Source organism: Condylostylus longicornis, unplaced genomic scaffold (assembly GCF_029603195.1).
Source record: "Condylostylus longicornis isolate FDR11 unplaced genomic scaffold, ASM2960319v2 ptg000135l, whole genome shotgun sequence".
Taxonomy (NCBI): domain Eukaryota; kingdom Metazoa; phylum Arthropoda; class Insecta; order Diptera; family Dolichopodidae; genus Condylostylus; species Condylostylus longicornis.
Window position 1 is genome coordinate 4,251,889 of NW_026578103.1, and position 21,968 is coordinate 4,273,856.

At 25.5% G+C, this 21,968-nt stretch overlaps 2 protein-coding genes across 2 annotated transcripts; both read right to left on the reverse strand.

The window, feature by feature from the left end:
• Nucleotides 1–3,472: 3,472 nt before the first annotated feature.
• On the reverse strand, nt 3,473–4,427 carry LOC129615446 (uncharacterized). Its single transcript, XM_055530660.1, has 2 exons — nt 4,132–4,427; nt 3,473–3,897 (listed from the first exon to the last, which is right to left on the reverse strand). The coding sequence occupies exons 1-2, from the start codon at nt 4,367–4,369 to the stop codon at nt 3,512–3,514; spliced, it is 624 nt and encodes a 207-aa protein (XP_055386635.1). The 5' UTR covers nt 4,370–4,427; the 3' UTR covers nt 3,473–3,511.
• Nucleotides 4,428–15,748: 11,321 nt separating this feature from the next.
• On the reverse strand, nt 15,749–19,299 carry LOC129615400 (uncharacterized). The gene is made up of 4 exons (XM_055530588.1): nt 19,115–19,299; nt 18,896–19,050; nt 18,725–18,806; nt 15,749–16,535 (listed from the first exon to the last, which is right to left on the reverse strand). Exons 1-4 carry the CDS (start codon nt 19,152–19,154, stop codon nt 15,961–15,963), a joined length of 852 nt encoding a protein of 283 aa, XP_055386563.1. The 5' UTR covers nt 19,155–19,299; the 3' UTR covers nt 15,749–15,960.
• Nucleotides 19,300–21,968: the final 2,669 nt, after the last annotated feature.

Consider the following 21,968-nt stretch of genomic DNA (forward strand, 5'->3'; position numbering starts at 1 on the left):
TATTAAAGTACTACGTAATATGTGCATCGTAATAATATATATTATACTCTAGCTGTTCGGTTATTGTGCAATATACATACAAATATATTTCTGCATACCAATAATATTTATGTGCACATTATTCGAGCGCGCATTATGTGAGCCAGACTCTATGTACAGAAATTAAATAGGATTTTATAGCATGCATATAACGTACATAAAGATTACATACATTTTGTATCAATCGACCTTTATGAATTACAACCATTTTCTGTTTATATCCTTGGTGTCATGTGGCGCCTACAAAATTTGGGATATCCGAAAAATTTATTACAAATAAATGAAATTATTTTAAAATTTATATTATAAGTATATTATGCATGTTTTATAATTTTATTATATGTGCATTTCAACGTATACAAAGACACACACAAAAAAAAAGTAAAAGATAATTAGGTGGAATTCTCAATGGAAGGATAATTGCATGTTGTAAAATTCTAATTTAAAGGATTTATTGCACTCTACTATAATATACTCACTTAGTTTTAGTGTTGAAAATTTAAAATGATTTTATAATATATTTATGTATTTTTGCAATGATTTCAAATTAAAGAACAATTGAAATATTTTCCTAAAATAAATAAAGAAATATTTAAAGAATTTGTATATATACATACTTATATGTATGTATATGTAATTAAGTAAGTTTATCTATGCACATTTAGTAATGAGAAGAGTTAAATAACTTTTGGATTATGTTATTTGTATAATAATATTTAATTACATATACTCATACATAATTAAGCCAATGTGATATCATACAAGTACATTATATAAAGAACTTATTTCTTTTGCAGGAATCTTAACCCATAATAGGTCACAGTTAAATATATTAATTTTACAAAGACCTTTTTGCATTATTGTAATATTCATTAGTTTAACATTACATTGATATAGAAAGTTCCTTGAAATAAACAGATTAATTTTGATTCTATAATAATTAAAATTAATTTTAGACGAACTTTAAAGAAATTTTGTAAACAAAAGAAACTTTGAAAATAAAAATTTACAACTTGTCAAGATTGAGCAATTTTTAAGAATTTAATAGAATAAAAAATTAGAAAACAGTTATTATGCATATTTTTATGCAAGTCTGCTTTACCTTCTGTACATTTAGAAGCAATTTTACAACAATGTAAGAACATGGTAATCATTAATCTCTTCCCACGTACGGTTTTAGAACTTCAATAAAGTTTATAATTTCGAAGAAGTATTAGTAAATTAACATTCTGCTTGACAACTTTTCCTAATTAATCTTATATTAATGATATAAGGCTAAAATTTATAAATTCCCCCCAATTGTTTTCTAACATTTGCGTCCAATTTTTTGTGGTATGAAATTATTTACTATATTTAACATTATTATCTTCCTATGTTTGCCGAATTTCAAAAATTTGTTTAAGTTTCGAAAAAATAAACTATAAACAAACTTTATTTTTTAGGATATTATCGGATGGATGAGTGCCCCTTTTACTTCATTCTAAGGATTTTTCCAGATTTAAAGGACTCGTAGAAAGAAACTGTTAAATTAAACTGATTGAATAAAATGAATAGAATAAACAAGCTACAATTTAATTGCTTTATAATTTGATTTATGAAAAGGAGTCGTAAAATAAAAATATGTACATATGTATGTAACACTAATGTATATATAAACATAGCTATAAATTATAAACAACAAAAAACTTTAAAGTGAACGAAATTTTTCTTCAAACTTTCAATTTTTAACTCGAAAAAACTGTCAAACATTAATAATAAACACCTTCACACTTTGGCAAATAGCTAATTTCCAAACTTAACTTGCCACTTTTGAGAGAACAATATCTATATCACATTTTGTCAACACAAACACATGCGTTGTAAAAAAGAAAACTGGAGGAATATTGCTCAGACGACAAATAATTTTGACAACAGGAAGAAATTTTTCATATTCACGTCTAAAATTCGCGTGAAAAACATTTTCTATGAAAAACATTTTTAATACTTGTTTTTTTTTTGCCACTTCTTTAGAAAATTAAAATTCATAGTTAAAAGTGAATTTGCCATATTTTTTTTTATATACATTGAAAATATTTTGTATTGAAATGATTTTTTACACCTCTTCTTTTATTATTCTTGTGTATTCTTTGTCAATTCAAAAACATTATGACAAAGAAAGTGTTAAAAATTCGTTTCTATGTCATTAATCAAAGTAACTTGTTGAAAAGGAGTTTTCTTTACCACATAAAATATATTTGAGTTTTTGTTTCTTTTAAAGTTTTCAAATCATTCGATTGAAATTTTTTATATTCATACATTCAATACAGGATGAATGAAATAAACTTGAAAATTCTATTTCTCTAAATTTCTTGTAAATTTTTTATTTTGCTATAGATGTGAAATCGTGCAAATGTGATGAAAGTTTGCAAAACTGTAAAGTGTTTGTGCAAAGCGTGCAAAATCAAAAAAATTGATAAAAAAATATTTTTCCAAAAATTTCATAAATTTTATTTAGAAAATTATTAAACTAAGGTAATTTTTTTTAGAAACAGTCATCACTAGTACAATATTCCAATGTAAAACATAATGTTTCATACATATACGTTGGGCTTCAGCATACGAACAGTGCGTTTGCCAACGTCAAACGTCGAAAATTATAATTATGCAAATTTGCTTCAATTATTACTTTAATATAAAGCTGTTCTTCAATAAAATATTTCCTGAATCCCTCATCCTCTATGTGACTCAAGGCGATTCCCTAACCCTCTCTCTGGCAGATATGATGTCTATATGGCAGCTTAAATATTTTATAAAATTTAATCTAAAATTAATTTAAAATATACTTTGCAAAAACTTCATGGTTACTGAACTAAATTACACTCACTAAAGCTTGTTAGATTACTCTGAATTCTTATACATCATTAATTTTCAAAAAATCTTTAAATTAAATTAATTCAGAAAAGCGAATAAGATACAATAATAAAATTTCAATTAGAAAATTAAAATAATTTTTTATTTTAAATTTTAATTACATACTCGTATTTTTAATATATAGATCGAAAAATTAAACCAATACAAATATCACTTATAATAAAATTTTTAATACAAAACTAATTTAATCTACTTATACGTGTATAACTAAAATAATTGAATCTGAAATCATGAATAATAAGCGTATTGTTTTCATATCCATTTTAATTTCGAAAATTACACCATGTCTAATATATTATAACACACGCATATAGACAGAAGTATATCTGTTAAACTAATTTAATGGTCCAATTCCAAAATAATCATATAATGATCGAAAATTATACATTTATTACAAGATATTTACATACTTAATCTACAATTATATTACATTTGCCCATTTATAATAAATGTTCAATAATATTACATACTATCGTTAACAGATAAACGCGTATACTATGTAATTAAATACAAACACACTTAATTGTGTGTGTATAAATCTACACTCTTTAAAAATATATTTTCATCCTTTTATATAAAATGCTAAAAAATTTCCATTGTTATCTATTTCAAAAAATTTATAAAGTTTCCATACATTTTCATTTGAATTTAAACCTAAATTGAAAGGTCCTGGTTCGGTAAATATTTTTTGATTTTTATGTTTTGTATCATCAGGACCAATAATCATTAAATATTTTCCATTATATGAATTCAAATATTTACGAAATGTTTTAAAACAATTAAAATAACAAAAAAATAATATAAAATTTTCTGTATTATTTGCACATTTTTTTAAAAATTCCATATTAATATCAACATTGTCAACATAATTCAATTGAATAAATTTCGTTGGCGAATATTTACTTGTCCACCATTTCTCATTAATTTCTATACCATAAACACGACTTCCTAAAACACAAAAAAAAAGAAAATAAATATTAGAATGGAAATTAATATTTAAGGACGCTTTTTATTTTAATTGAATTAGAAAAAAAAAAACAGAATTCATTTGAAATAAAAAATATTTACTTACACTTATTCACATACACTTACATATGTATATGTAAGAATGTGTGTACCACGCAAAAAAAAAACATTGAATACTATATTTATTTTAACTGGATAAACATTTTTATTAATTACCTGTACTCTGTTCTATAAGCCATTCCAAAAGACCAGAACCAATTCTTCTAAACAATTTTTGAATTTCTTCTAAACAATTTTTTATAAAATGAAGGCAATTTTGATTTGGCCATACCCATATATAACGAGATTTTTCATCATGTGACAATTGTTTGCCAATTTCTATTATATCTTGCCATTTTTTTTCGTCTGTTAAGGACTTTATTTGATTATCCAAACAAACAGTGTCGGGAGACATATTAAAAGTGATTTTTTATTTGCTTAAATTCATTTTCATTTTCACAAATTCAAATTACAACTAAGTACATACACACATCATACATACATACTATATACCTGTACACACAAACTCACTTTTACCTACATATTCTAATCAAAGTCATTTAAAAGCTTTTTTTTTTCGTTTTTTGTTTTTGTTTTTCTTTTATGTGTTTTATTTGTTTTTGCATTTTTTATTACCTATTCTTTTTGTTTGCTTAAAATCAACAACAAAAGGTACAATTTTTTTCTTTTTTTTTAAATAAAATCTGACAGTCAAGAAAATTACAATATAAACAATTCATACTCGTATATACATGCATTTATATACACGCAAATAAAGCTGGGCATTAGTATTCCGATATTATACTAAATGGATACAATAATATAAAAGAAAATATTTACAATAGTAACGTCAAGCTAAGTGGATACTAATTCCGGATATATGTAACATATTTGTGTATAAAGATATATAACAAAAGAGTGTATATATGAAGGTTACACCTTCTAGTAAACGAGTAATAATTTAAATAATTATAAAGGTGAATATGAACGTCGTTAAATTGAAATTAGATTTAAAAAAAATATTAGCGTAACTTAGCTGTATCAGATGACTTTAAAGTCTAAGGCAATTGTATTCATACCGTAAAAATTCGCTTTACCCAGTAGTTTTCGGTTAAATAATTGAATCTACATAGGTTCAATATTATATGAATTAAATAAATTTTCCTAACATTTTTTTAGTATTTAATTTTAATCACATTTTCAAAATTAAAGAAACGTTTATTTCAAAAATGAGTTCATTATTATTAATTGAAGAAAAATTTAAGCAGAGCTGAAAAGGTGTAATTGGGGTTTGTATTAAGAATTGAGTTGAAAATAAAATTTTTAAGTTTTAATCCTGAATTAAAATTATTGCGTATTCTTGAATCTAAATGTGCCATATACATAGAATTTCAAATAAACATGAAATTACAAGACCAAAGGTGATTAGAGCTTTGCTTATTATAAGTACTTGATTCGCTGTAGTTGTATTTTTCCAACATTGAAACATTTTATCTAAACGGTAATTGCATTTGACATTATAAACGAAAACCCATAAATAAAGCAGAACGAAAATATTTGCCCAATAAAATTAGAATTCAAAATTTATTGTATAGTCTTTGCTAAAACATAAAAGATTTCAACTTGAACTTGACATTTAATTTAATTTTTCTTTAGAAATTTTATAATAACAAATAAAAGAAAAAAAATTTCACTTAAATTTTTATTTTCTGTTTTTGTTTCGGCGCTAATGAAATTTTCATGTGAATTGCATTAATTTGACGCCCAAGAATTCTTTATTTTTAGTTCAATAAATTTAATTATTTTTGGCAAGAATAAATTTCAAATACAAATGTAATTTCAAAACAATATAAAGTACAATAAAACATTCAAGTACGAATACATGGTGCATATACACAGGAAGAGCTGGCACACATAAGTAAAACAAGCTTTTATAACAATTAAAGCGTTTTATAATAGTAATTAGATTTTAAGAATAATTAATTATCATGTAGAATTTTGGCAAAAAAAAACCATTAAATTTATATCCACCTTAAAAAATCTCAAAAGATTGAACGTTTTGTTCTAAAACACAAGTTTAACTTTTAATAAATATTTTTAATTTCACCGAGCGATTAATTGCCGAATATCAGTCATATAGGGAATACATCAACCCTGAATCGAGATAGCGGATAAAGGATGATTAAAGTTTCGAATTACAATAATAAAATAAATAAAAACAAAAATTTCAGTTACCTTCCTAATTAATTACAAAAACAATTCTGTGAACCGATAAAATATTTTATTTTTCAACAACAACGAATACGTGAGTTTTTGAAGATTTCACTCTTTGCAATTATGTGTAGCTTAAAAAATTTAAAATATTATAAACTTCGTATTTCGCTTTATTTTATTAATATTAAATAGGCCAATCTATGAAGACCTCTTGTACCAAACATGGTTAGAAGCAATTACATAAGTGTTAACGTATATATAATGTTAACTCCACAAATCTCATTGTTTCACAATATAACAAAAACAGTAAAAACATTAAAAATAGTTTTCAAATTCTTGGCATTAACTTCCAAATGTACTATAACCTACACGCACTTATATCAGGACAATCTAATTGTAAAACTGTTTGTGTAATAGATATTTAAAATTGGCATAGGGGATTGTATGGAATCTACCCGATCTCTCAAGCCATTCGACTAAAACTTCTGAGGCATATTTAAGATACAAACAAAGACAGAACTGCCAAATTTCATATAGCTAGCTTTATTATAATTCCAAATATCTTAAATTAATTCTTGAAGTTGTATGGTAGTTACCCGAATTCATTATTCAAATTCGTCGAATCGTTTCATTACATTCAATCCATTTATAATCGTTACTGAGTATTCTGCGATCGGATGAACAGACGGACGGACGGCTTGATGAACCTATCTAAAATAAACGCAGCAGTACATGCTCATACCGCAGATGTCTCCTTCAAATTGTTACAAACACCATACCAAAATGAATATACCACCCATCATTAGGTTGTAGAATTTAAAAGCTGTACTAGAACAAACCAATGATTTCCGGAATAGCATATTTCTCTTTAACAATTTAAGTCTAGAAATTTGTATTTTCTTATTTTTAGAGCTTATATATAACATGTATAGGTCCTAATAATTAAAATGATGTTCTACACAAATAATTCTTTTATTAACATATAATATTTCATTCTTTTCGGGGTATTTTCAAGTAGTAATTAGTTTTACTACCACAAAGATTGGTTTCTAATTAGTTTAGCAAAGCATATAGAGGTACATATAATTTTCGAAAACAGGACGTTTATAAAAACAGAGAGCATAAGTGTCGAAAACGTAAAGGCTCGTTTAACATTTTCCAAAATTTTATTTTAACATAAAATGTAAAAATTTGAGTTGCTGTAAATAGGGTAAAAGTAACCTTTGGAGAAAATATAAGCGTTTAGCAAAACTGTTTAAAGAGTCAACTCGACAACCTGAAATTTTCTAGTTACGAGAATTTACAGATTTTCTGTAAATATTGACATAAAAAGACCACTGGACAAAAGGACAGACTGATAGAAAGAAAAGCAAAGGGAACTAGATAAATACTTTTATTTTAAATTTTTTAGAAATGTACCAGAAATTAATGTTTGTTTCCTAAAAGGAAAAGATTTTTAATCGTTATATAATTTTTGTATTAATTAATATTTAATTTATCGTGTGAAATAATTTTGTAAAAACGTTTCATAAATCTTTTTATCAAATCAAAAAATAATTTAAGGGTCATAGTTATTTCAAATTAGAAAACAAACAGAACTTGAAATGCTAAATGCGAAAAACAATTTTTTTGACACCTATAAGGCTGTACTTTATTGTTTTATCCCGACAGCCTTAAATTCTTAAATTAAAAATTGTGCAACTAATTTAATTAGTACGTAGAAGTAACAAATTCAATTCTGAAATTGTTATTTATTAACTATTATTACAGTATTGCACTCAACTAAATTTTCACATTTCTAAGGAATAATATTAAATTTTATAGGATATTAAATACCTTCGTTTTCAACAATTACGTAAGATAAATTCCAAACATTTTCAATTCTAAATTTGCATTTGTTATACCAATCTTAAATCTGAAATTCAATCAACATATATTTTTAATATTCCACAAATGTAAATTCATCTTCCAATATCTAGATCTCCATATATGTACATAACTACATATTCTTAACAGATTTGTATTTAAGAGAATTATGAACACATTATTATGATAACAAAAAGATTATAAACAGAATTGCACATAACTTTATGCCATTTCAAAAACAGTATACATGATTGTAAACTTTTAAGAAATAACGACGTGATATATTTAGACTTCACGAACTAAACAGATCCTTATAAGGATGAATACGTGTTTCCATTATAAGTTCAACTTTAGAAAATGTTACTCTTTAGCATTATTCTTAAAAAAACAATTTTTAACAAATATATCTGTCTCTTCTCTCTGTGTTTTAAAGATACATTTTAGTGAAATTATCAAGGAAAATTGTGAGATTCGAAAACATTTTAAAATTATATATATTTTCATATATAATAACAGTGTACATACAATATTGTATATTAAACGTAGTATCATATATTAATCATACATTTTATACATACTTACTTATATATGTATTAAAATTGTAATATGTTTGTTCTTTATCTTCGAATTAAACTTAATATGCTCTCAATTTTGCAAAAATAATAAAACTTTATCTATGCCTGACATTCAAAATGCATTAAAAATGCAAGACTTACACAATATTTTACTTCTTACTCTTAAAATTAAAGTAAGTAAGAAGTTTGGATGCAAGTTTAATAATTACAAGAAAAAAAATTAATTTGCTAATTTTGCCGAAATTGAAATGCATGCTATAAAAGGAATGACTTCAAATACAAAGAGTACAAAACCTTTCTCAAAAAGAAAAGTTCCCTTTTTGTTGAACGTTGAAACTTACAGCACCAATTTTCAAAAAGGTTCGTAAAAACAAATTTTTGGACATTTTCAATGCAATATAACACATGACCATACCGCTTCCGCAGTTGATCAATTGTGCTGTTTAGTGAAACCCCATGTCATATATGAAGTAAAAAGATCTTCTTTAAAATAAAAGTTACAATATTGCCTCAAATTCAGTGACCATAAATAATATTAACGCAAAACTTCTGGAATGTATTCCGTATAATACAATCTTGAATAAATTTAATAGAACCAAGTAATTTTTAAAATTTCAGGTAAAATAATGAAAAATAACTTTGTAAAATGCCATAAGAATAAAAATATGTTTTGTAAAATATTTTTCCATGCATTTCGAATTCATGATGTCTTAAAATTTAATATTACAATGTACATGATTGTTAACTACTTACTTCTACGATATTTTCACATCCTTTCATATATACGATAATGGTTGATGGTTTTATTACGTGTTCATGTTTCGTTTACTCTTCAAGCAAACAATGTACACACTTAGTACATTTCTACATTAGGACATTATGACATAAAAGAAAAAAAAACAAATTATTGGATAATTTTAAATCATCTTGACTGTTACTTTCTCTAATTTAATAAAAGAGTTCTCAAGGAAAATTTTCATCTTATCATAATATTTATGTGCTTGGATTATAGATTCTATTTAAAAAAATTTATGTCAAAAAGATAACAATTTTCTATCGAGTAGTCGTCAGTTTTTTCTTCATTTTTATTCATTTTTTCTTTATTCTGGTAATTGGGGTCAATAAAAAATAAATCCAATTTTTACCTTATAAGACATTAGATAATATTAAATTAGATATTTTAAGGTCATCATAAGTAAAAGACAGAATACAATTACATGTGATAAAGGCACAGACATATAAGAACGATAAGTATTTTATGCAAAGTGTTCAAAGTTTTGTTATTTTTCTATTTTCATTCGTACGATTAATGGTACTCCGAACTCCTTATCCCCTACAAAACATTCCATATTGCAATCTGAGATTTTTGGAGTATTTTTTAAATCAAACGCTGCCTTGCATGAAAATTTTGTTTCAGAAAACGGAATCTATATAATCTATAGACATTTAAATATTAAAGATCTGAACGTGTGAAGGGCTAATTATACATATACACGACAGCTGACAGAAATACTTTTGTTAGGTCAAGAAGAAACGATTTTTCTTTAATTTTATTGTAACATTTTCACTTTTAAAATATTTATTTAAATTCCATTCTCTATCGTGAAAAAGTAACAAAATTCAATAAAATTTAGGCATGCATTGCATATTATTGCACGTAATTTGGATTTGGTAAACAACTCACGGCGTTTTGAAGATTAAATTAATATATGTACAACAAAAGTATGTACTAAACATTTTAACAACAAAATGTTTAAACATTCTTTTTCCGAGCCATTTATTTTCCTGGGCTTTCAGTTATTTGCACACATTTAATATCATCCAACGAATATTTTTTCCAAGTATCTAAATGGAATTCTGTTTTTCTGAAAAATTGAAGAAAATTTAATTTAATATCTCAAGAAATAAATGCTTAAATAACGATTAATATAATATTGGAGTTAATATTGAAGTTTAAGGCTATTTATGGAAAGCGCAGAATTTATTAACACGTTTTTGAATGTTTACCTTTGCTATATTTAGTATATTGTTGTCGACACCACAAATTTATTTAACACATAAATATACTCGTATGATATTAAAAATACACCTATTCGATGGTATTTCCACAGCAGGAGGCTAGAATGAATTTATCTTCCTTCTAAAGTTATACAGCCTAAAAGTTAATTTTTCTGAGAAGCAGACAATTTTAACTTTTCTCGATATATAGTTCGGGCAGTTTGCAACGCAAAGTCAATTTGTTTTGAATTTTTTAGTTCACGAAGTATTTTGGCGTAAAATCAAACTTTTTCCAACATCTTCACCTTTAACATTTTCTTATTCATAATTCATTTGCTATGTAATCCATTTTAATTTGAAAATAAAATGAAAACTGGTATTTCCATCTTCATATGGATACCAAATAGTAAGCAAAAATCTCAAGGTTTACATGTTCTCAAAACCTAAACCTGTAGAAGTCATAAAATGCGCTTACAATAAATATTATTTTGAACAACCTTAATAACCACGTTATTTAAGATTGAGTAATATTAACAACTCCATGAATTCCATTTCATTCTCAATCAATTCTTTTACACACATATGGTCAAATATGAATGAAATCGATGAATTTAAAAATATAATTCGTGTCCCAATCATCATATTCTAATTATTATAACAATTTGATATTAAAAAATCTAAATATTGCTCACTATTAAGAGTGTTATTGTTAAATCATAAATCTTGGTGAAAAATCACTAAATTCTAATAATTTGTACTATTAGTAGGTCTGGTCTATATGTACATGTAGAATTTGCTTATATATATGTATGCTTTCAATTACAAATTGCTTATAATATTTTAACTTCAATATTATAATTGGAAAGATAATGCATGCACATAATATCCTTTCGTACCCATTCTCCATAATCATACAATCAAATTTTAACTAAAAATCAGTCATTTGTTTTCATTTACTTTTTCTTTAAAATTTAAAAAATTGTTTAATTTATGAAACTCAGAGACTAACATAAACTCAAAATATATACGAACTTTAAAAATTTATTATTATTAATTATAGAATTTCATTAAAACTGCAGATAGTTAATAAAAATAACTACTAACCCACATTTAATGCTAACAAACATAAGTGGGACACTCAATTATATAATATGTATGTGCATCCACATTCTTTAATATATGAAAGTTCTAAATATAATTTATATAAACTTATTTATCAAAATAATTTGTTGTATATACGTTAGTAGGGATGGCATAAGCGGTAGAGTAAGGAAAACAATATTCTATTTTTAATAACTTCATTAAAACTAGGAATTAAATATCTTTCTGTTATAGTTTCCTATACAAGAATATGATTTTCTTTAAGGACATACAATTATTAATCTTGAAGTAAATAAATTTCACTTGGATGCTAACAAATGCCTAAGGGAAATAAATCAAATGAAATTATTTAAATCGCTGGTTAAATGGCAGATCTATAATATCAACTTAAACTTTTTAGTAAATTTCTTATTTCATTAGGCAAGTAAATGAAATATGATTTGAATTTCCATTTAGATTGTTGTCCTTTATAGTCTTTTTAACTTAAATGAGATTTCTTCAACGTTTCAGCAAAAATCATATTTCCTCCAAGGCTTAAAATTGATAACAAATATTAACAAGACTCAATTAACTATTCAATCACACAATATTAATTACAAAAAAATAATAGGAAATAACACCAGGATCCTATCTTGTCATTACTTGAACGTGCATTACATTTTTGTAAAAAAAAGTACGAGTACATAACTACATAGTTAGAGAAACCAACGAAATTGACAATCACAAGCACATGTGAGTATAAAAGTTATTGAATCACACAGTTATGTTTGCAATATGAAATTATATTTGCATATTCATCTAGCTTCTGATATTTATTTAGGTCCTTAGATGATTTTATTATTTATTCTAAACACTAATTTAAAAATACATTCATTCATTTTCCGTTATTAATGTTTGTGTGTTTATATTTTGAGGTTAACAACTTTTAATATAAATGCAATTTTTATTTAAATATTATTTCAAATGAAAAGTCAACGAAAGTAAAGATAGGGAAAATTGTTTTAAAAGTAAAAATAAGTATAAATAGAGTTATAATGTATACAAATACATACATACATGCATAGACTCACATGTGCATATGAATGTAAGCGTATAATTGTACAGAATAATATTGAAAAACTTTTTTAATTATTCTGTTGCATCTTCAATACCCGAATGCAAATATGTGTGCTTCTATAGTACGGATTTTAATTAAATACAGTGTACAATGTTAGTTTTATTTTAATGCTAATTAAATATTTAAATAATAATTTTATTTACAAAGTTAAAATAATTACAATATATCAAATACAGTAATATTTTCTCATCAACAAAAAACAATATTTATCAAATATACGAAATTTATCAGTACAACTAAACGCGACTGGTATTATGTTAGAGTACACATTCCAAGAACGTTACTAATGTATGACTCAATCCATTTCTCTACTTTGATTCCCGTACAATTTATTTGTAGTATAGAATTTAAAAAGGGTGGAAAATTTTATTAATGAATCAAAATTATCAAACGTTATTTGAGAAAAACCAAATAAATAAAAAGCAGTTGTAACAGCACAGATCTATGAAAGTAAATGTAAGAGAAACCAAAGTGGTTTCCATACAATACGTAAAAGCTTGATATCATTTCTTTATACAAAGTGAATTTTTATGTTTCAAGAATAATTAAAAGATTACATTTCAAAAATAGGGGTAAGTCTGTAAAAATTGCAATTTTCATAATCAATGAGACAATAATTCTTATTTCTAGAAATATTTAATACTTCTATAAGTTTTAAGGGCTCAGGTACACATGCAGTTTTAATTTTGCAATTACTGCATGATTGTAAAATCATTGCGCGCACATCTAACCAAATAAACTACTGCGTTAACTAAAAATTGTAAAAAGTTTTTAAAAAACTCACATTGTTTGATCGCTTAATTGCATATGATCACCCAGTTGCAAGTGTTCGCTCTTGAATACAAACCTATACGGAATACAAATAAAGGCAATGAAACTGTTACAAAAGTAAACATAGTTACATAGGCGTGGGAGGGAAAATTCAATGATTTTTTGTCCAAAGGAAAAGATAAAAACACAACAAAATTTTGCTCAAATAGCACTCAAATTGAACTCTAATGTTTTCATGCTGACATTTTTCCCTGGCGGTAAAAACGAAATTACTTTTGAAATGGTTGCAGAATTTGAAAGTAAAAGACTGTAGAAAAGGTAAAAATGTTCCCTTCTTCAGATTTCTCATAAAGATTAATCAAAAATATTAATCGAACCTTCAAATAATTATTTTTTTGTTCGAACCGTGTAATTTAAAAAAAGCCAAACATTGAAAATTTAATATAAGCTTAGTGCAAAGTCATCTAATATTGCCAATTCCATATTTCTATTTAAAAATCAATATAAACGCATATACAATCAACTTTAGTAATGATGACATCCAAATCAGCGAAATTTTGTTTTTGTATTAAAATTTTACACAAGAGCAAATAAAATCATTAAACAAATATTTTTTTAGTAACAAAACAATTTTATTTATTTATTTTTTTTTTCATAAAATTGCAATAAAAACAACAAATATTTATTAATTATTTTTTTATATATAAAAAATATGCATTAAAAAATTTTGTAATCAAAACAATTTAAAAGTTCATCAACTAATTCTACATAGACATATCCAGTGCTTGATTTACTATATTTTTTCACCAATTTTAACAACCTTAAAGTACTAGATTACCTTTAAACCCGAATAACATCGAAATATCAAAATAATAATAAAACAAGTAAAAACGTTTCAGTCGGTATAAACCGATTGAATTATACCCTGCACCTTTCGTTATTGTGTAGCAATTACTTGAACCTCTAAAATCATTCTATAAAAACTTCACGGACATGTCTGACCTATAATTGGACATACGACTGCCAAGTTTCATGAATCTGACCTTATAATTTTTCCAAATATTTAAAATTAGCTTTTGGAGTTGTATGGTAAGTACCTGAAACTGCCAAGCAGTTCCACCAAACCTTCACAAATATATCTGATCTATAATCGGACAAACAACTGCCAAGTTTCATGAATCTGACTTTATTATTTTTCCAAATATTAAGAATAAGCTTTTAGACTTGCATGGGAGCTACTCGAACCTGTCAAGCAATCGCACCAAAACTTTAGAAATATGTCGGACCTATAATTGGACACACGACTGCCAAGTCTAATGAATTTGACTTTATTATTTTTCCAAATATTTAAAATAAGCTTTTAGACTTGTATGGGAGCTACTCGAACCTGTCGAGCAATTCCACCAAAACTTCAGAAATGTATTTGAGCCATAATTGGACACGTGATTGCCAAGTTTCATGAATCTGACTTTATTATTTTTCCAAATATTTAAAATTAGCTTCTGGAGTTGTATGGCAAGTACCCGAACCTGTCAAGCGATTCCTCTAAAACTTCAGAAATATATTTGACCTATAATTGGACACATGACTGCCAAGTTTCATGAATCTGACTTTATTATTTTGCCGAATATAAAAAATTTGCTGTTGAAGTTGTATGGCAGCCACCCGAACCAGTGCAGCTATCCCATTATAATTTTAATAGCATGTGTAGAATATAATTGGACACATGTATACAAAATTTTATATTTATACCTTTATTAGTTTTTGAAATATTTAAAATAAACTCTTTGAGTTGTATGGCAGCTACCCGAACCCGTTGTCCGAATTAGTCCAATAACAATAGGGCTCGTCCTTGGCACAAAAGAAAAAACTTGTGAAAGTTTGGTGTCGATTGCATTATTCGTTTTTGAGTTATCGTGCGATCGGACGGACGGACGGACGGACGGACGGACGGACGGACGGACGGACGGACGGACGGACGGACGGACGGACGGACGGACGGACAGACGGACATGTCTAAATCGACGCAGAATTTTACGCTGAGCAAGAATATATATATATGTCCATACCGCAGATGACTCCTTCAAGTAGTTACAAACTCCATACCAAAGTTAATATACCCTTCACGAAGTGCAGGGTATAAAAACAATACTCAATTTTTTTAGTAAATCTATTCAGCAAAAGGATAATAAATTAAAAGTTTTATTTACATAAAAAGCACAAAAAAAAAAATAATTTCTTTTTTGTCATCATCAGCATCATCATCATTATTAATTTGAATCATCAATACAACCCACTACTACTAAATATCAAAATACCTACAATAAAATAATGTTCATGACAATTACAAAATCCTTTGGATTGTTAATTTTCAATAGGCATTTGTTGATTTTCTTTTGTCATATCAACTGGTTTATTATTATGATTTATTGTACTACCACCATCATCAACTCTATCTATATTAACATTAATGGTAGACGGAACTTTACTAGATGTAACTGTTTGTTGTTGGTTATTTCCTGTTTCTTTTTCAAATACATTCAATGATGATGGTATTTGATGATTTGATGGTGATTGTATTTGATACATTTGATATTCTGTATTTGCAATTGCACTACCTAATTGATTATATTGGCCGCGAAGTTGTTGTAATTGTTGTTCTTGTTGATTAATAACCTCTAAAAGCATTTGCCTCTGGAGATAAAAATCATAAAGTAATTCTCTCAAGTATTCATGATATTGTTGAATAAATATTATATAATCATAATTTATATCATCATTAGATGATGCAACTGATGACGATGATGAAAATGGGTTACCATTATATGGATTATTCCAATGATTCAATGTTGACCCTTGTTGTGATATTGGAATATTACAATTAAATGGATTTTTACAATTTCGATTAGGTATATTACCATATAATGTGTTCAAATTATCTGAAAAATACATAAGGATACATAAAATGTATGTTTATATTCATATACATATATATATATTATAATTTTATGTATGTGCAGCATGTATGTATATTATTTTTAAGAGAAAGCGAATAAAATTGAATTCTAATTGATTTTCAGTGGTAATAGATTTTATATGCGAATATTTGAAATGAAAGTGAAGTTTGAGGCTACGATAAAGATTAAATTAGCGTCAATTTTAATTGTGAAAATCGTCGTTTCAAATCGATTTATGCATGCATATGTATTTTGTATATATGTATGTTATAATAGATACTTAAAATATTTTATATATGTGCATAAAAAATTAGAACTGACAATAGAAGTATACCTCAGGCTTCCATATTAAAATGATGCAAGTAACTCAGTATTCGATGAAAGAAGCAAAAAATTTTTTTTGCTTTTAAGGCTTTCACAATTAATTAAAAATTATTTGATTTTAGACAATATTAATGACCACAAGTCACGACTCTTATTTTCATTTAAATCTTATATATATATTCCTCAGATGAAACCCCTTAGTTAAATTTGAAAAATCAAATTGATTTCTTTATGGAGAATTGTAAATTTCGAAAATATCGAAAATATCGTTATATCGAATTACAATCTCTTTAAGTAAACAACAAAGCTTTTTAAAATAAAAATTTTGATTAATTTATCATAAATGTTTTTACCTAAAAATAAGTTTTTTTTAAACCGGTTTTTGCTTCGAAACCTCTTAATTATGCAATACTCTACTAGTTTCGTCGAATATTCTTTATTTTTCTTGGAACAATTAATTAAGGTAATTAATATTAAGTTAAAAATTAAAGAAAAAGTTTTTTCATAAGATTTTTGCAAAGCTCAGTTCAAAATTATGCTAATTCATAATAAAAATATACCATACTTGACTTTTCATATTGAGAGGAAGTCAATCTTAAAATAAATTCAACAATCGCGTTTTGAATAACTTCCGTTTCTTTAAAGGGTTGCGTTGTTTATAAAAAATTAAAACCTATTTAACTTTAGAATGTGAAAAATTATATGAATTTTTTCAATTTACACTCTACTAAGGACCTGAAATGATTTTATTCCATTTTACATGTCTAATTCTTTAATGTAATCAGAGTAGTGAAATTTTGAAAAATATAAAGGATAAAATTTTCTTTCAAAGTAGTTGTTAGTAATACTCGTATGTTAAAAATTTAAAAGGTTAAAATAGTATTGCAACGGTTATTGGAAATTAAAACAATTCAGTATGGAATAGTCAAAGTTTAAATATTAAGAGCATTTCTTTACAGCAATAATAAATAATTTTAAATTCAATTGAAAAAAAATCATTCACATATTTAAATATAAAACTATACGTGATTCTTATTGTACGGTAATATCAAAGACCAAGTTTATTTATTGTTCAATTTGAAATTTATATACCAAAATGGGGGTACTTAATTATTATAAAATATAGGAAGCATAACTTAAAATGTTATAAAAACTAAAAAGTGCTAAGAACTTATTTGGCCTAACAGTTAATTCACGTGGTAACGAAAATGAACGAAATCTCAAAAGCAATTCAATTATATTAATTAATTTATTTAGAAGATTATAAGTACTCTAATTTAAGATTATATTTTATTAATATACGTACATAAATTTTAAAAATCGCAAATTTCTTCCATATAAAAATAATTCCATACGTCTTATTTCTTACAATTTAATACGCTTGAATTATAAAATTGAGTTTATGAACTTGGAATAGAAGAGAACTTTCAAGTATGTGCTTACATTTTATAAATGAAACAAAATCTAAACAAACATCACAAATATTACACTAACAAATTGCTTAATCAAATATATAGCATTAGTATATGTGTATGTAATATATAATACCTATGTAAATATTTACGTTATATTATGACGAATATGTTTTAAAGATTATTTTAAATATTGCATAATTAAAATTTGAAAAAAAGCGCATTTTTTAGTGCAAAAATTAAATTCAACATTGTTCAAATAAGTTTACATTTAAACGACATTTAAATATTTGTGTATGTAAATATGTATGTACTTATATGCTACATGTAGCACGATATATTTATGTTTTTAATAGTGCTATAGTATATTCGTCAAGTGAATAACAAATTTATTAAATGTGAAGATAAATAAACCGAAAAAAATAATATTCTTACTTTCTCCGTGTTCACCTTTCTTCGCAGATGATTCATGTCCGGTTTGAATTTTTTTAGTTATTTCATTTTCATTCGGTAATATCTAAAATTAAAAATTAATAATGAATAAGTTGCAAACATATCAAAAAATACAACAAAATCTAAGAATTAAGAGAATTATAAGTATGTCACCTCTTCATAATATATTTGTGCTCCGTACGGGTTATCAATTAATTCTCTTGGGTGATCAGTTCGAATAGGTTTTGGATTATCTTGTAATGCTCTCAATTGTTCATCACTATATCTTATATGAATCGGTTGAACATATGCTAAACTATTCTGCAAAGCTATTATATACATACTCGTACATATTAACATATACAAATTGAAATTAATATAGATTTAATTTACCTGAAATCAATGTAAAAGCAAAAATTTGACATAAAATCATTGTTTGAGAAAACAGAATTAAATAATTTTTCAATGAAACGAAATAGTATGTTTGTTTGTGTAAAAGTACAAATATATTATGAAAAAAAAAATATTATTTACTTCCGCGTTTACTAAATCTGTTCAGAACAATATTTCGAATGTTACTATTTTTAAATAATTTAAAATCGCCGTCAAAAAATAAAATATAAAAATGAAAATAATGAGAAAATAAAAATATAAAAAACTTTATGACGTACCGTTCGATATTTTAATATGCAAATAAAACACAAAGTTTGTCTACTATAGTCAAAATATTTATAGCTTGTAAATATATTTATGAATATGTGAATATGTGTACGACTACTATATAATTTATGTACAAAAGATATTCACAAATGGCATAATTATAAAAATTTTAATTAAAGAATAAGAATACACCGTAAAATAAATATTTTTATACACGGCTTAATGAAAACTTTAAGTAGACGACCGACATGTAGAAATTTAGTCACATGTACTTATGTGGATATACATATTATATATGTATATACTCGTACATATGAACATCTAATTAAAAAGAAATTTATTTTGCTTATAAGAGCTTTTTGTATCTTACATTTTATGATTAAATCTTAGTAAAAAATTTGAGTATGCAAAAACTAAAAATTTTGGTTATAAAAAAATAATGAAAATGAAATCTACTTGAACCTCTTAAATTTGTATAACTTTTTTGTGCATTGTGATAATTTGTAAATGTAAAACGGGGTAAGTAGTGAAATTTCTAAAATTCGAATAAAAAAATAATTTGTTATAAATTTTCAAATAGATTTAATGTTAGCCACGCGTTATTCAATATAATTAATAAAATATTTTGTCAAATTTCCAAAAAAAAAATTTTTGGCCTGACAGTTTCATCTGTATTTATTCGTCTGTCCATCAGCCAGCTTACCGGTTTGTCGTTTTGTTTATAAAACTTCTACATTGTTCGAAATAGAAAAATAAATTTTTTTCGCAAATATAGATCTTTGTGAAAATAATATATAATATAGCTAGGCCAATGTTTTTATGTATCCTTACTGCCCTGTAACTTAAAGTTCTTCAAAATAGTGCTGATACAAGTTTTTAAATTAATGTTAAGCAAGAGCATCAGAAATTACGATTCTCACATTATAAAAAAAGGTCTAAGCAATTAGTATCAAGTTGTAAAGTAATTTTCAATCATGAAAACTTGAAAAAATCTTCAATCATAAAAGTTACCAGATATAGGCAAATACTTTGTTCTCTATAAAGAAAAATACCTTTGTGTGCTTCCTCCCCCTCTCCCAGGTTTTAAATCGGATTTTCACTGAATATTCTAAAATTTGGACAGTAACAATTGAAGAGGTAAGTGGACAAAAGGGTTAACAAAGGGGTTTGATGAAAATCGAGCTTTTCGAATAGAACATCATTAAATTTCATATATTTTCAACTATGATTATTCTTGTAGCTAGAAACTTAAAAGAAGGCGAGATTGTTAGGGCACATAGAAGATAAGTAACAAAACAATTAATAGTTTTACAATTTGTTAATGAAAATATGAGTTACAATGCATATGTAAGTTAATCCCTTTGTCCACCTACCGCTTTATTTCCAAATAATTCCACAATATATCCACAAAGTCAAGTACTATTATATACAAACAAAAAATGTCGATTTTTGCATAATTCCAAAGAAATGACGTACATAATTTTCTTTTTATTACACAAAAAACTGTTAACAGAAATGTACCAAATATATATACATATATCTACAGTGTCATTCTGAAAGGTATACAACAACATATACTATTCGTTACAAGATCGAAAATGGATAAAACATATGTTCCGAACTGGGTGCCAAATCTCAAGGGTTTCCGAGTTCCAGGGATTTTAATGAATTTTCACAAAATTATTACTTATCCAAGTTTTTTTCAATTAATACTTCCGTTCTGAAAATGATGGGGACTTCAAACAAACAGTTTCTGAAAGGTCTCTAACCAATGGAATATGTTGTTGTATACTTTTCAGAATCACCCCGTATATATGCGCGTGTTCTTTTTTTCTTTGCCTTAAATCCATTTTTTCTTTGCCTTAAAAAATGGATGAAATAATTCTCAAGTCATATTTTATGCGAGTTATATGAGTGAACCTTGAACTTAGAAATCTCATATCGTAAATTTTTAATATTTCTCAGCCACATCCTATTGATGAAAGATTATTTTTGTTATACTTTTACTTTATATTAAAAAACAATTGTTTTTTGGGAAATTAAAGATTTCGAAATTATCAATTCATTTTCTACTATGTGCTATGCTTCATACGTGTCCTACAAATGTGTGAAAGTTTGCTGTAATAAATTTATGATTATCTTATTGGTTCAACTTAAAAATGTTGGAAATTCTACTTTTTAAAAATTTTATTTTTTTTTTTTGCTAAATAATTTAATAAAATTCATTGAATTATTTGAATTTCCGGAAATAGTTTTAGGATCCTTTAGGACACAAATTAATAAAATTCAATAAATTTTTGCATAAAAACTTTAGTTAGTTCAACTTTTGTTGTGTGCATTGTAAAAACGTGATAACTTTAATTTTACATTCCCTATAATTAAATTTGTTAAAAAAAAAAACAATGATAACAAAAGAAGTAAAAAAAAAATGAATTTTTTTTTTTGTTGGAGAGCGATGGATAACTGATGGAGTACTTTATTTTTAACCAAATCACATATGAGATGGCCTCTTGAGATCATCAATAACCAATATAAACAATTTTTTTTCTGTTTTCGTTTTAAACTTTGAGTATTTTGTTTTTGTATT

Excerpts from the sequence above, each read along its gene's own strand:
- LOC129615446 (XM_055530660.1), bottom strand. The coding sequence starts at position 4,369 with ATGTCTCCCGACACTGTTTGTTTGGATAATCAAATAAAGTCCTTAACA. Across the intron at positions 3,898-4,131 it reads GCTTATAGAACAGAGTACAG|GAAGTCGTGTTTATGGTATA; the intron begins GTAATTAATAAA and ends TTTGTGTTTTAG.
- LOC129615400 (XM_055530588.1), bottom strand. The coding sequence starts at position 19,154 with ATGATTTTATGTCAAATTTTTGCTTTTACATTGATTTCAG. Across the intron at positions 19,051-19,114 it reads TGCTTTTACATTGATTTCAG|CTTTGCAGAATAGTTTAGCA; the intron begins GTAAATTAAATC and ends TGTATATAATAG. Across the intron at positions 16,536-18,724 it reads GAAAGGTGAACACGGAGAAA|ATAATTTGAACACATTATAT; the intron begins GTAAGAATATTA and ends TGTATTTTTCAG.